Source organism: Rhinatrema bivittatum, chromosome 2 (genome assembly GCF_901001135.1).
Source record: "Rhinatrema bivittatum chromosome 2, aRhiBiv1.1, whole genome shotgun sequence".
Taxonomy (NCBI): domain Eukaryota; kingdom Metazoa; phylum Chordata; class Amphibia; order Gymnophiona; family Rhinatrematidae; genus Rhinatrema; species Rhinatrema bivittatum.
In genome coordinates this window covers 153,120,220-153,133,454 of record NC_042616.1, presented here as the reverse complement: position 1 = coordinate 153,133,454, position 13,235 = coordinate 153,120,220, and the positions used below count along the sequence as shown (strand labels likewise).

Genomic DNA, 13,235 nt, shown 5'->3' with positions numbered 1-13,235 from the left:
ATTGTTTATAGAAACATAGAAATGATGGCAGAAAAAGGCCAATCGGCCCATCCAGTCTGCCCAGCAAGCTCCCACACTTATTTTCCCATACTTAACTGTTTCATTATTTTCCCATACTTATCAGTTTCATCAGCCATCAAGTTCAGGGCCCTTGTTGGTAACTGTTTGATTCAAATTTCCTGCCATCCCGTCATTGATGCAGAGAGTAATGTTGGAGTTGCATCAAAGGTGAGCATAAGGCTTAATGGTTAAGGGGAGTAACTGCCGCATCAAGCAAGTTACCCTAATGCTTGGTTACCCAGACTGCACAGATCAATGCTTTGTTGGATGTTGTCTGAATGTAAAACCTGTTTTCCACATTTCCCCTACCGTTGAAGAAAAGATTAGTGCTGTATATGCTTTCAAAGTGATGTATCAGGCTTAATTGATTTAGGGTAGTAACCGCCGTAATAAGCAAGCTACCCACCATGGATTGTATTTTAAACAATATTGTAAACTGCTTTAGGACTCCCTTTGCAGGAGGAAGGTGGTATAAAAGTTTGAAATAGAAAGGTTCTTCATATCCTGGCTTTTCTCTAACTTCTGTTTATTCTGAGTATGTTCCTTTCATTCCCAGCCTAAAGTACTGTGTCAGACCCTGCTCTCATTAGGTATTGTTCATTTCTGTGTCCTTTCTCTCTTGCTTCCCTTCCATTGGAACAAACTTTCAATAGATATTCAAAATACCTATCTCATCCCCTTGTCTGCACAAAGCTTAAGATATATTTCTACAAACTAGCTGTTTCAGTTCTCTGGCCCCATTCTGAATTATTTTTATCTTTCATTTACACTGATTTATGTATTGCTCTAATAATTTTTTAATTGTCTACATTGCAATGTACTCTTAAAAAAAAAAGTGCACCATTGAAAAGTCAAATAATGTAGTGTGTAACACTATACAATATCATGCATATAAAATGTTATGTCGAGAAGCAAGTCTTTAACCTTTCTGTGAAAGTTGATTATGTGGAGAAAACTTTTACTTTCCTGGGGTGAGAGATCTAGAAGATGGTCACAGTCATGAAGTAAGCATTGTTTCACCATCTGAACCAGTCTGATTGGAGGAACAATGAGCAGATTCTTTTCTATTGAAAGTACAAGAGATGGAGCATTCGAGCAGATCCTCAAGCAGACAAGGCCATTCTGCTTTTGCAGTTTGCACATCCAGAAAGAGTTTGTACCAAATAACTGACAGTATAATTTGGAAAGTGCAAATATTATAGATTCTGTAGGATACATTACGCTGCCACGATTAGCAAGAGCTATAGCCTGCAAATGTTATTAAAAGGGTATCCCAAGTAAAAAAAACCATCATAGAAACCTAATCTGGTTTGACAAGAAAGGACTTTTGCACCTACATTTCATCTCCTGTTATAGGTGCTAATATTCAAACTATTTTCGCTGCATAATAAATATTCTTTTTATACCAAATTATTTTTACAGTGTTACAAAATTTTTGGCCTTGATGAGGAAGATAGGGAGGACTGGCATTCTGCACGAAGTGTTTGTCAAAAAAAAGGAGGCAATCTGGCTAGCATACCTGATCTAGAAGTACAAGGTAAGTGAAAGTTCTAAAAAAGGTACAGTATATTACTCAACCATAAATGTTCATTAACACCATCCACTTTTGCCCACACATATGCGCAAAAAACACCTATTTCCTCAAAGATCTAAGCATCTTTTCTTAATCTCCCAGCACCCTCAGACCTAAGTCCATTTGCTCTTGCCTGAGGCTGGTTTAAATCCAGCTCTTAGTGCTACCGCAGCCACAAAGTTCCCCTTACTTCTTAAAGGAGCAATTTTATCACTTTATTTTATGCATGGGGAAAAGTAGAAAAGATAGCAGAAACAATTCTGCCTTTTTTTTTTCACATTTATATAAAACTTCGGAAACTTTTAGCAGATTTCTCCATTTTTAAACAATGGCTAAAGGTTCACATGCCAAAGTCACTTTTAAAGTGCCAGGGGCTGCTTTTACCCTAGAGGACTGCAGAGCTCACCATTGAAAACAATTTAGCATGCCCTAACAGTTAAAGTAATATCAAATAATATGCATAATATCTTCCTTATAATATATACCTACTTTTCTTTACGTTTCCATTCTATTCCAGTTTTCTTTCACTCATTCAGTCACACGTCACACATTCGAACTCTGTACAGCTTCTACATGCATACAAATATATATCATCAAAGCAAAATGTAATGTAACTCTTTTTCTATGGTTTCTACTGTCTCCACAAGGGCACACAAAAATTATTTGATTTGGGCCTTCTTCCAAATCTGTTCTGTCACCTCCTACTTGTCCCCAAGGTGTGGGTTCTTTCTATGGGGGGGAAGGACTCCTTCTGGCCCAGGCGTTGGTGTATAATTTCTCAGATGTGTGTGTATGTCCCTGCCACACTGTTGGAATGCTGTGTTGTGGGGATAAATTAGATGGACACAGAACTGGGTGTTCAAATTAAATTTACTGATTCTTTACAAGTCAAATAAATGTCCAATCATCAATAAATGAGTAGATTTACAACTGGAGGGTTATTCTTTTCTGTATAGGTGTTTCTGAACTAAGTTTCCCTGGGACACTTCTTACCACTCCTGCACTGAGTGAATGAGGTACCCAGCCTCTGGGAAATTCCTTAGAACATGGAAAAACCTTTCTGAGTCTCAGACCCAGCCTGTGACCTGGACCGATAGGGTGGAGATACAAGGGGGGGGGGGGGGGGGGGGGGCAGTCTCCAAGGTCCTTTGACTTCTTCCTTAGTGATATGACCTCTCAACAGGAAAGGTCTGATGATAAAGTTCAGAACTGTGCGAGTTCAGCCCCAGCTCCCAAAGCAAGGAGTGGGTGGACAAAACCTCCTTACCAAAAAAATGGTAAAACTCTCTGACAGACAATAATCTCTTCTGGAGAGAAATCACTGCCTCTGCAGATCTGTCTCTCTCCTAGACAGGGTTCAATCAGGTCTTCAGTGTCCTGGCCTCTGGATGGCCAAGACTTCCATTCTGATATAGCTCCTCAAAAATAGTAAAACTCTTAATAAAATCTCTCTCTGTTCTTAAATAAAGGCAGATCCGGACTGGCAGGCAGTGCTGGGAAAGGATGAGCATCTAAAAATTATACCCAGTAAGGGGGATAGGCCTCACTCTGAAAGAAAATGCACACCAAGAGCTCTTCACTCCTCAAATGTCAAATCAAAATGGCGCACCTCACCTACTCCTAGCCCCTACTGCTAGGAAAAGGGGTCCAACCATTTCAGGCAGCCTCAAGGGGAGGTGATGAATTGATAGTATCTCCCTCTAGCTATCTAACTCTTAAGGTAGGGATCTAGGGCCATCTAGTGGGGGAGACAAGATGGCCCCCACAGTCATATTATCAGGTTGGGGCTCCTGCAGGTACAAGCTACACTCAGAGGTAATGTCTCAACAAAGATTTCATCTATATAACTAGAACAAAGGTGGGACCTGGTTTATACACTGCAGGTTATTCAGGTATCCAAACCAAGCTTCAGTTTCATCACTCGTTTTGGTGCAAGGCTTTAACCATTCCATAAATCCAGTTCAGGGTTTGATACATAGAAAATCTTCATTTAAATAGAGGAGCTAGGTATAAAGACTAGGTACAGAAACAAGATATAAGAATTAGATACAAGAACTCACAGGTCTTCACCGGGTCCACACTGCTTGGTCTCTGAGTTCTTGAACTGCTAGGAATACTGAGGTTTTCCTAGAGTTCCTTTTTAATGCCCTGAAGACCAATCAGGTGAGGTCACTGGAATTATTCCAGGATCTATACAAAGACTGCTGGATCCTGCCTTTACTTAAGATGCTCCATGAATCTGCATGCAGAACACCTACCTCTGACTGAGCAGATCCTGTTTCTAGGCTGGCTTGAGCACTTTTTTGCCCTGGTCACATACAGATAAATATTTGGGCATTTAAAGGCATGTCCATCCTCTATAACAGTATTTACCAACCAATGTGTCATGCCACATTGATGTACCTTGGCAGAAGCCAAAGTATGCCGCAAAGCTTTTCTTCTAACCAGCTAGAGCCTTGAATAGGGAGATAAGTTGCATTGTGCAAGAGCCACCACCAGTGGCTTTTTCCCTTACCCTCCTTGGCCTGTGGAATCTCTTCCCGCTGACATGAACAATGCTTACCTACTGCTGCTGCTGCTTCCTTCTATGTCATGGTCCTGTGTGGTTCTGATGGCAGAGGAAAGTCAACAGAGAAGGAAGCAGTAGCATCAGGTTAGGCACGGCTCCCCTAACTTCCCCTGCTGGCTGAAGGATATCGTGGGGAAGGATTAGGAAAGAAGGGACAGATGATTACTCCAGCGAGGTGGGGAAAGAAGGAAGAAGAAAGTGATTTTTACAGGGGGTGGAGGGAGAGGGAAGAAAAAAGTGATTATGCCAGGACTAATGGAGAGAGCCAGATGATTGTCTGAGGAGGGTGAAGGGGAGATAAGATGAAACCTCAGGTGGCATAAACATAAAATGATTATGCCAGGGGGGTGATGTGGAGATGGTTATGCAGGGGGGAGGGGAGTGGATGTGATGGTGTACCCTGATGACATGAACTCAGTGCCAGGTATGCCATGATATAAAACAGTTTTGGAACTGCTGCAGTATAAGAAGTGCCACACTGGGTCAGACCAGTGATCCATCCTGCCTAGTGATTAAAGCAGAGGGCTGCAAACCAAGGAAAACTGCCATTCCTAGTGAATTTGGGCAAGTCACTTCAGTCTCCATTACCTCAGGTACAAATTTAGGGCTGGATTCACTAATGCCGCAAGGTATAGTGAATTCGGCAGTAACTGGGGGGGGGGGGGGGCGGCAGTCCTGCGATAGCCGGCAGCGATCGCACCTCCGCTGTGCGATCACTGCCGGCGTCACGCCAAATAACAACACCATAAAAGGTGTAGTTATTCAGCACGAAACTGACAGCGATAAAGGTGCTTACCTTTTGCTATCGGTGCTAGAGATGTGAATCGTGTGATCGATCGTCTTAACGATCAATTTCGGCTGGGAGGGGGAGGGAATTGGATCGTTGCCGTTTGGGTTTTTTAAATATCGTGAAAATCGTGAAAATCGAAATCTGGCACACTAAAACATCCCTAAAACCCACCCCGACCCTTTAAAATAAATCCCCCACCCTCCCGAACCCCCCCCCCAAATGCCTTAAATTACCTGGGGTCCAGTGGGGGGGAGGGAGGGAAAACCGGCACACTAACCCACCCCGACCCTTTAAAATAAATCCCCCACCCTCCCGAACCCCCCCAAAATGCCTTAAATTACCTGGGGTCCAGAGGAAGGGTCCCGCTGTGATCTTCCACTCTCGGACCTCCAGTGCTTGTAGAAATGGAGCCGGCGCTACCTTTGCCTTGTCATATGACAGGTCAAAGGTAGCGCCGGCGCCATTTTGTTTTTTGTCCCCCGAGGTCAGGAGCGTAGGAGATCATTCCCGGACCCCCGGGGACTTTTGGCCAGCTTGGGGGGGCCTCCTGACCCCCACAAGACTTGCCAAAAGTCCAGCGGGGGTCTGGGAACGACTTCCTGCATGCGAATCGTTTTTCCGTATGGAAAAACGATTCGCGGCAGGAGTTCGCTCCCGGACCCCCGCTGGACCCCCAGGGACTTTTGGCCAGCTTGGGGGGGCCTCCTGACCCCCACAAGACTTGCCAAAAGTCCAGCGGGGGTTTGGAACGACCTCCTGCAGTCGAATCGTGTTGTCTATGGCCGGCGCCATTTTGCGCCGCCATTTTGTGCAAAATGGCGCCGGCCGTAGACAACACAATTTGACTGCAGGAGGTCGTTCCGGACCCCTGCTGGACTTTTGGCAAGTCTTGTGGGGGTCAGGAGGTCCCCCAAGCTGGCCAAAAGTCCCTGGGGGTCCAGCGGGGGTCCGGGAGCGAACTCCTGCCGCAAATCGTTTTTCCATACGGAAAAACCAAAGGTAGCGCCGGCGCCATTTCTACAAGCACCGGAGGTCCGAGAGTGGAAGATCACAGCGGGACCCTTCCTCTGGACCCCAGGTAATTTAAGGCATTTTGGGGGAGTTCGGGAGGGTTCGGGAGGGTGGGGGATTTATTTTAAAGGGTCGGGGTGGGTTTTAGGGTTTTTTTAGTGTGCCGGTTTTCCCGCCCTCCCCTTTCCCCTCCCCCTTCCCCCGATTTACGATTTTTTGACGATAAATCGGGGGAATTGTTATTGTATCGCGGCTCTAACGATTTTTGACGATTTAAAATATATCGGACGATATTTTAAATCGTCAAAAAACGATTCACATCCCTAATCGGCGCAGTCTTCGTGGCGTCAGCCCCGGTGCCGCCCCGACTCCTCCTCTTCCGGGGCTGTCGCCACCCCGACTCCGCTCCCATTTTGGTGTCGCACGCAATAAGGGACTTCACGTGCGATATGCTTGGAAAATAACCCCCTTACATTGCAGACCCTCTGGGGATAGTATCTGAATGTAAATCTACTTTGAAATGCCATGAAAGGCAGAATATTAATTTAAAAAAAATTAAATTAATAAAAAAAAATGAAGAGTGGCCAATCTGAGTTACATGGAAGTACCTGGCAATCACTACTTTGCTCGTTCCTACATGTAAAAGGTGGCAATGCATGCTTGGCTAATGATTATTAATGATCCCATATCTAAACTTGTGGAAGACAAACTCAGGTGCAGCAGGCCAATGTGGAAGGCAATTGACCAGCTGCATCGATATTAAATGAGAAAACTACAGTTAAACCCGACAAACATCAAAAGCTGCAATTTTAAAATTCTTTACTTAGGTGCAAAGTCCGTGTGTACTTTTCAAGGGAAAAGACATGTGTACTTCCCTTTTAAAATTACCATGAGTTCAAAGTACCTATACACTTTTGCACCTGATTTTTGTGTGGGGATAATTTATCTGGAAAATAGCACATCATTTCAAAATACATTATTTTCTGATCTTGCCCAAAACAAGAACCTGAAATGCTTCCTCTTCAGTTGGGCTCTAAAGTTTGCACACCATGGAATCCTGCTGGGGCAATAGGAATAGTTTCTCATCCCAGTCTCATGTCCCTTTGACTTCAATAGAGATTGCTACTCTTACTGTTATTTTTGGGCGTGGAAATGAGAAGGGGGCCTGTTGGTCTGACTCCAGTTCTTGGATATCCTGCTGGGCAGGACCCAGAAAAATCCACTCAGATTTGAGGCTCCTTAGCTCATCCGGTCCCCAGTGCAGCCAGCGACAATGACACATCACAGACTTTCATAATTTCACTGTTAAGAGGCCATGGCTCAAGGCTGAAACAGGACTCTCCCAGACTACTGCTTTGACTTAGGCTGAGCCTTTCTCATAGCCAAACCAGGGGAGAAAGTGCCATTCCCATTTCAGCTTCCCCATAAAGCTGCAAATTTTGGTCCCCTTCCTCCATATCTGGAAACTCTTACTGGAATAGTTTCAATGTGCAGAGCGTAGGAATGGAGAATCTTTGCTCACTAACCTCCTGATATGTTGATGCAGAGCTGGAAGGGGCTTTAAATCCTCTCTGGCTTGCCATACCTGGCACTCTCTAGATCTCACATTTCACAAAAACGTTAAGCTTTGAAATGAATTTGCTACCTTAAGCAAGGTACATCCATAACTACCATCAATGCTATTGTGACAACTTTCTACTAGCATAAGATACTGATGAAGGATGTCTAAGAAAACCATATGAATCACTTTATTGTGGTTTTTTTTTTTTTTATCTAGGCCTCATTCTTCTGCCTGCGTGCCCCTTAGTTGATTCACATAAATTGCCATGGAGTTGTTTATTGATAGGTTTATTTTGTGTGCTTCCTTTTAGCCTTCCTGAACTACCATCTTAAGGATATGAATGCTCATGTCTGGATTGGCTTGAATGACATAAATGCTGAGCACAAATTTTTATGGACAGATGGACGTGGAGTCTACTTTACTAACTGGGCCAAGGGCTATCCAGTAGGAGGAGGGGGCATGTACCCCTATGACGAAGGGGTAAGACATCATTTGGAGATCAATTTTCAAAAACCCAGAAAAAGGATAAATTATGAATTTGCAACCTGGAGGGGTCTAGATCAGATCCCACCTCTGGTCTTTTTTCTTTTAATAACCTTTTACTTGTAACACAATATACCATAGAGAATCACCACACTGAGAAGAAACAGGGTAACTCTGTTTACTAAAGCATGGTGATAGAACAAGAACATTGAGCAAATAGAGGAAATGTTGTATAGGTTATCTATCTTTATACAACATTTCATATACACACAATAATACAACATTTCATATACACACAATAATGAAACTGCTATAAAACTGTCAAATGTTAGATGAAATGGACCCAGTGATATTAATTGCAGTCAAATATTACAGGTAATTTCCCCAAAACATTATAGTTGTATAGAGAACAGCTTAACTTGAACCAATCAAATAATAATTACATCCCCACCAAACAGTGCTCCCAAAGAAAAAAAACAGGGTCTAACCCCCAAAATCTTATGTAGTCAGTTATGGGATGCATACCCCAAAAACTGGGAGAGAAGAAATCTCATGCCAGGGCTCTTGAAGAGTTTATTTTCTTCTTTTTTTGTGCAGAGGTTTGTGGACACACAAGAGTGAAGGCTGTCTGAAGTTAATGGAGGGGGAAGGGAGGTTATACCTCTGGGACAAACCCCAATCCTCTAGAGGCTTCCTAAGAGGGACAGGCTGCACTCACAATTCACCTTGCAGACCCCTGAGAAAGAGTTGTTTTGATTTTACACACAAAGCCTTCCAATGATGCTTCTCCTATATGTGTTTTCATAGGAAGATAAGGGCAACCAAAATGATAAAAGGGATGTAACAGCTCCCCTATGAGGCTGAAGAGGTTAGGGCTGTTCAGCTTGGAAAAGAGACAGCTGAGGGGGGATATGATAGAAGTCTTTAAGATCATGAGAGGTCTTGAACGAATAGATGTGAATCAGTTATTTACACTTTCGGATAATAGAAGGACCAGGGAGCATTCCATGAAGTTAGCAAGAGCGCATTTAAGACTAATCGGAGAAAATTCTTTTTCACTCAATGCACAATTAAGCTCTGGAATTTGTTGGCAGAGGATGTGGTTAGTGCAGTTAATGTAGCTGGATCTGGATCGATGATGTGACGCGGAACATCCGGAATGTCCTCGGTGGTGAAGGACTGGGAAAGGGCGACGGCTCGAGTATTCTTGTTGGCTGGCCGGTACCGTAACAAGAAATTGAACTGAGTAAAAAAGAGAGACCAGAGGGCCTGCCAGTGATTAAGACGTTGTGCCTGGTGCAGGTACTCAAAGTTCTTGTGGTCTGTGAATATTGTGATCTGGTGCTGAGCCCCCTCGAGCCAGGGGCACCACTCTTCACAGGCGAGCTTAATTGCCAATAATTCTTTGTCCCCGATTCCATAATTGCACTCCGCAGATGAGACGCTGCGAGAGAAGAATGAGCAGGAATGTAAGGTATGATTGGCAGAATGCTGGCTCAGGACTCCGACATCAGATGCGTCAACTTTGATGATGAAAGGTTGTCGGGGATCCGGGTGGCATGAGCATGGTTCTCTAAGGAATGTGTCCTTAAGTTTCTTAAAGGCCAATATGGCCTCAGGTGACCACTGCGAGGGGTTGGCTTCCTTGTGGGTCATGGCTGTGAGAGGGGCGGTCAGTGTGGAATAATGTGGAATGAATGACCGGTAGTAATTAGTAAATCCCAGGAATCTACGATGTGCTTTGAGACCCATAGGTTGGGGCCAATCCTGGATGATCTTGGTCTTTTGGGGATCCATCTGGAAGCCCTGACTTGAGACTATGTAACCAAGAAAAGGAACAGTCTCTTGTTCGAAGGAACATTTCTCTAGCTTGGTGTACAAGCGATTGATCCTTAGGTGCTGAAGAACTTTGCAGACATCTCGGCGATGATTCTGGAGGTCTCTTGAGAATACCAGGAAGTCATCCAGATAGACTACGATGCACTGGTAGAGCATGTCTGACTACCTCATTCATCATATTCTGGAACACCGCTGGAGCGTTACAAAGGCCGAAGGGCATTACCAGGTATTCGAAATGGCTGTCTTGGGTGTTAAAAGCGGTTTTCCATTCGTCGCCCTGGCGAATCCGGACCAAATTGTAGGCCCCTCTCAGGTCCAATTTGGAGAATATTTTGGCCACTTGGAGCCTGTCAAACAGTTCAGAGATTAATGGCAAGGGGTATCAGTCCTTCTGGGTAATTTCGTTTAAGATGCGATAATCTATACAAGGCCAGAGGGAACTGCCCTTTTTCCCCACGAAAAAGAATCCCTCTCCAGCGGAAGACTTGGAAGGTCAAATGAAGCCTTTTGTCAAATTCTCTTGTATGTAGTCCGACATAGCCTTAGTCTCTGTTAGCGAAAGTGGGTAATCCTTCCGAGAGGAGGCTGAGAATTCGGAAGTAAATTTATCACACAATCAAATGAGCGATGAGGTGGTAAAGTGTCCACAGCCTTCTTCAAAAATACATTGGCGTAAGTGGAGTACTGCAGCGGGAGACCTGGGAAAGATATCGTGGTAGTTAAGCAAGGCAGGGGTGACACAACCTCCAAGCAATCCTTATGACAGGAGTTGCTCCACTGGGAAAGTTGCAAGGTGCCACATTCGAATTGCGGAGTGTGAAGGTTCAACCACGGTAGCACAAGAACCACCGGATGGATGGCCTTATCTAGTACCAGAAAAGAGATGATCTCCATTTGCTTGGATCCGGTACGAAGTCAGATGGGAACTGTGGAGCAAATTACTTCGCCAGGTAAGGGTTCACCATGGATAGAGGAGAGCAATAATGGCATTGGTGTGCGGACCTTGGGGATCCAGAGATGCTGCACCAGCTTTCGGAGGATAAAATTACCACCAGCCCCGGAATCCACTAAGGCTAAGGTGTGAAATTCTAGGGTACCTGAGTTGATGGAAACAGGTAACATTAATGGAGGAGAGGGTGATGTCAGGCCTAGGAGAAGTCCTCTGGCTGAACCTAGGCCTGGGAATTTCCAGGACAGAGTGGGCAGGCAGGTACCGCGAGCCCAGGTTGACCACAATACATACATAATCCTGAACGTAGGCAGTGACGTTTCTCCTTTGAGGATAGGTGGCTGCAACCCATCTGCATTGGTTCCTCTTCATCGGTATCTTGCGGAGCAGCGGTCTTCGTAGAAGGTGCTGAGTGGATGCGAGGAGTCTCAGTAGCCACCCTCTGGTCTCATGTGAGCGTTCATGAAGATGGCGGTCAATGCAGCCTGTGAGGTCCACGAGATCATCCAGGGTGTCAGGAAGTTCTCAAGCTGCTAGCTCATCTTTGATGCGTGGACTCAGCCCTTCGACGGAAGATCGCATGCAGGCAGCCCAAATCCTAGTGCAGTTCAGATGCAAGGGTCCTAAACTCAATGAATTAGTTGGTAAGGATCTGGAACCTTGATGCAGGTGCAGTAGTATGGAAACTATTGCACGCCCTGTCCGTGCTCGGCCCACGCATGGACATGCTCAACTTTCAACTTCCACTGCAGGTTCTGGGTCGGCCTCCCTAGCAGCGGCTGCTAGCTCAATTCAGGCCTCGGCATCCTGCGGCGGCTGTCGCCGGGCCTTCCTCAGCGCCCCAGGCCTCACAGCGGGGCTCGGCGTCCTCCATGGCGTCGGCCCCAACCCTAGGCACGTGCACGGACCTCTCGATCCCTTATAGGGCCAGGGGTGGGTCCTAGCTCCGCAGCGCACCTTGATTGAACATCCTACTAAAGGAAGTGCCTGCCTGCACTTCCTTGCCTTGGCAATCGGGTCGACACTGTGTGTGTGTACTGAGTTTGCCTCTGTGTCTCATAGCCTGTTCTAGTCTTGTCCAGTCTTGTTCTAGCATCCTTGTGTTCCAGTGCCCTCATGTTCCAGCATCTGTCTGTTCCTGCGTTCCCTCAGGTAGTACCTCTTAGACTGACTCTCTGGTACTAACCTTTGCCTGTCTCCTGGACCACGCTGATTGCTGCCCGGATTCTGCCCTTTGCCTGCCTCCTTGACCTCATCTGACCTCTGGAACCTGACCCCTGCTTTGGATGACTACTCTCAGAATGAACCTTGGAACTTGACTCCTGCTTTGACTGACCACTCTCGGACTGATCCTTGGAACTCGACCTCGGCTATCCTTGACCATGCCTTCTTGATTCTGGCCCTGCTCTTAGCCTTGTCATCTCAGCCACTGTACTGGCCTTCCTTGTTCCTTCAGGTCTCCAGTCAAGACATCGACCACGCACCCTTGATCCTGGTGGGCACACCTCTCTACTTTCTATCAGGGAGCTCCTGCGAGGCCCACCTAAGTCCAAGCGGCCCAGGTCCCCAAGGGCTCCACCCGGGGAGACCACAGGCTTCCAGTGGTGAAGCTCCTGCTAGCTTCTCTCTCCTCCTGTGCTCCACCACCTGGTGGCAGGTGCTCCCTGGGTCCGACAAGGGAGCCATTCTCCACTGCTCTAGGACAAGGGTCCACCTCCAAGTGCAACAGAACCGGTGATAGCCTTACGAGTGGGGTAGTCAAAGACGGAGCGGAAGAGGGCAAGGAAGCCTGGCAGATTGTGGAGGATTGGGTCCACTCGCTCCCACAGGGGTGATGCCCAGGCCAATGCCCGTCCTTCCAGAAGGGATAGTATGTATGTTGTCTTGATAGCTATGTCAGGGAAGTATGCAGGTTGTAAGGAAAAGTGCATATTGCACTGATTCAAGAAGTCCCTACAGGACAAGGGGTCACCTAAAAAATGAAGAGGTGCCGGCAGGGGCAGGGGTGGCTGAAACAGAGTCATCTGTGGAGCTGGGTTCAACTTGGCAGACATCAAGGCAGTGTCCAGCCAGTTATTTAAAATATTTGTGGCATTAGACAAACTCTCCAAAAATTTCTGCTGATCTGAAATTTGCTGTGCCAGGCCAGGGATGGTATACAGCAGAGGTAGAGAAGGAGTAGGAGAAGGTGACCCCAGGAGGCGGGCCACAGAACGACAGCGCAGATGCTGACATCAGACTCAACTCGGATGACTGGAGTCAGGCAATAGATGCGTCTCTACCTGAGGAGCAGGGGTGCCAGGCAATAGTTATAGTCACTAAAGTTACATTGGGTCCGTAGAGATGGTACACAAGAGGGTTCCTCAGTGGGAGATCACGGTAGTGGTCCGCAGAATGGGG

General features: G+C 46.1%; 1 protein-coding gene across 1 annotated transcript in view; it reads left to right on the top strand.

The window, feature by feature from the left end:
* Positions 1-13,235, top strand: part of MRC1 (mannose receptor C-type 1) — a 349,243-nt gene that overhangs the window by 251,168 nt on the left and 84,840 nt on the right. The window contains 2 exon segments of the mRNA XM_029588750.1: positions 1,483-1,597; positions 7,875-8,044. Of these exon segments, the coding sequence (XP_029444610.1) occupies positions 1,483-1,597; positions 7,875-8,044 (285 nt within the window).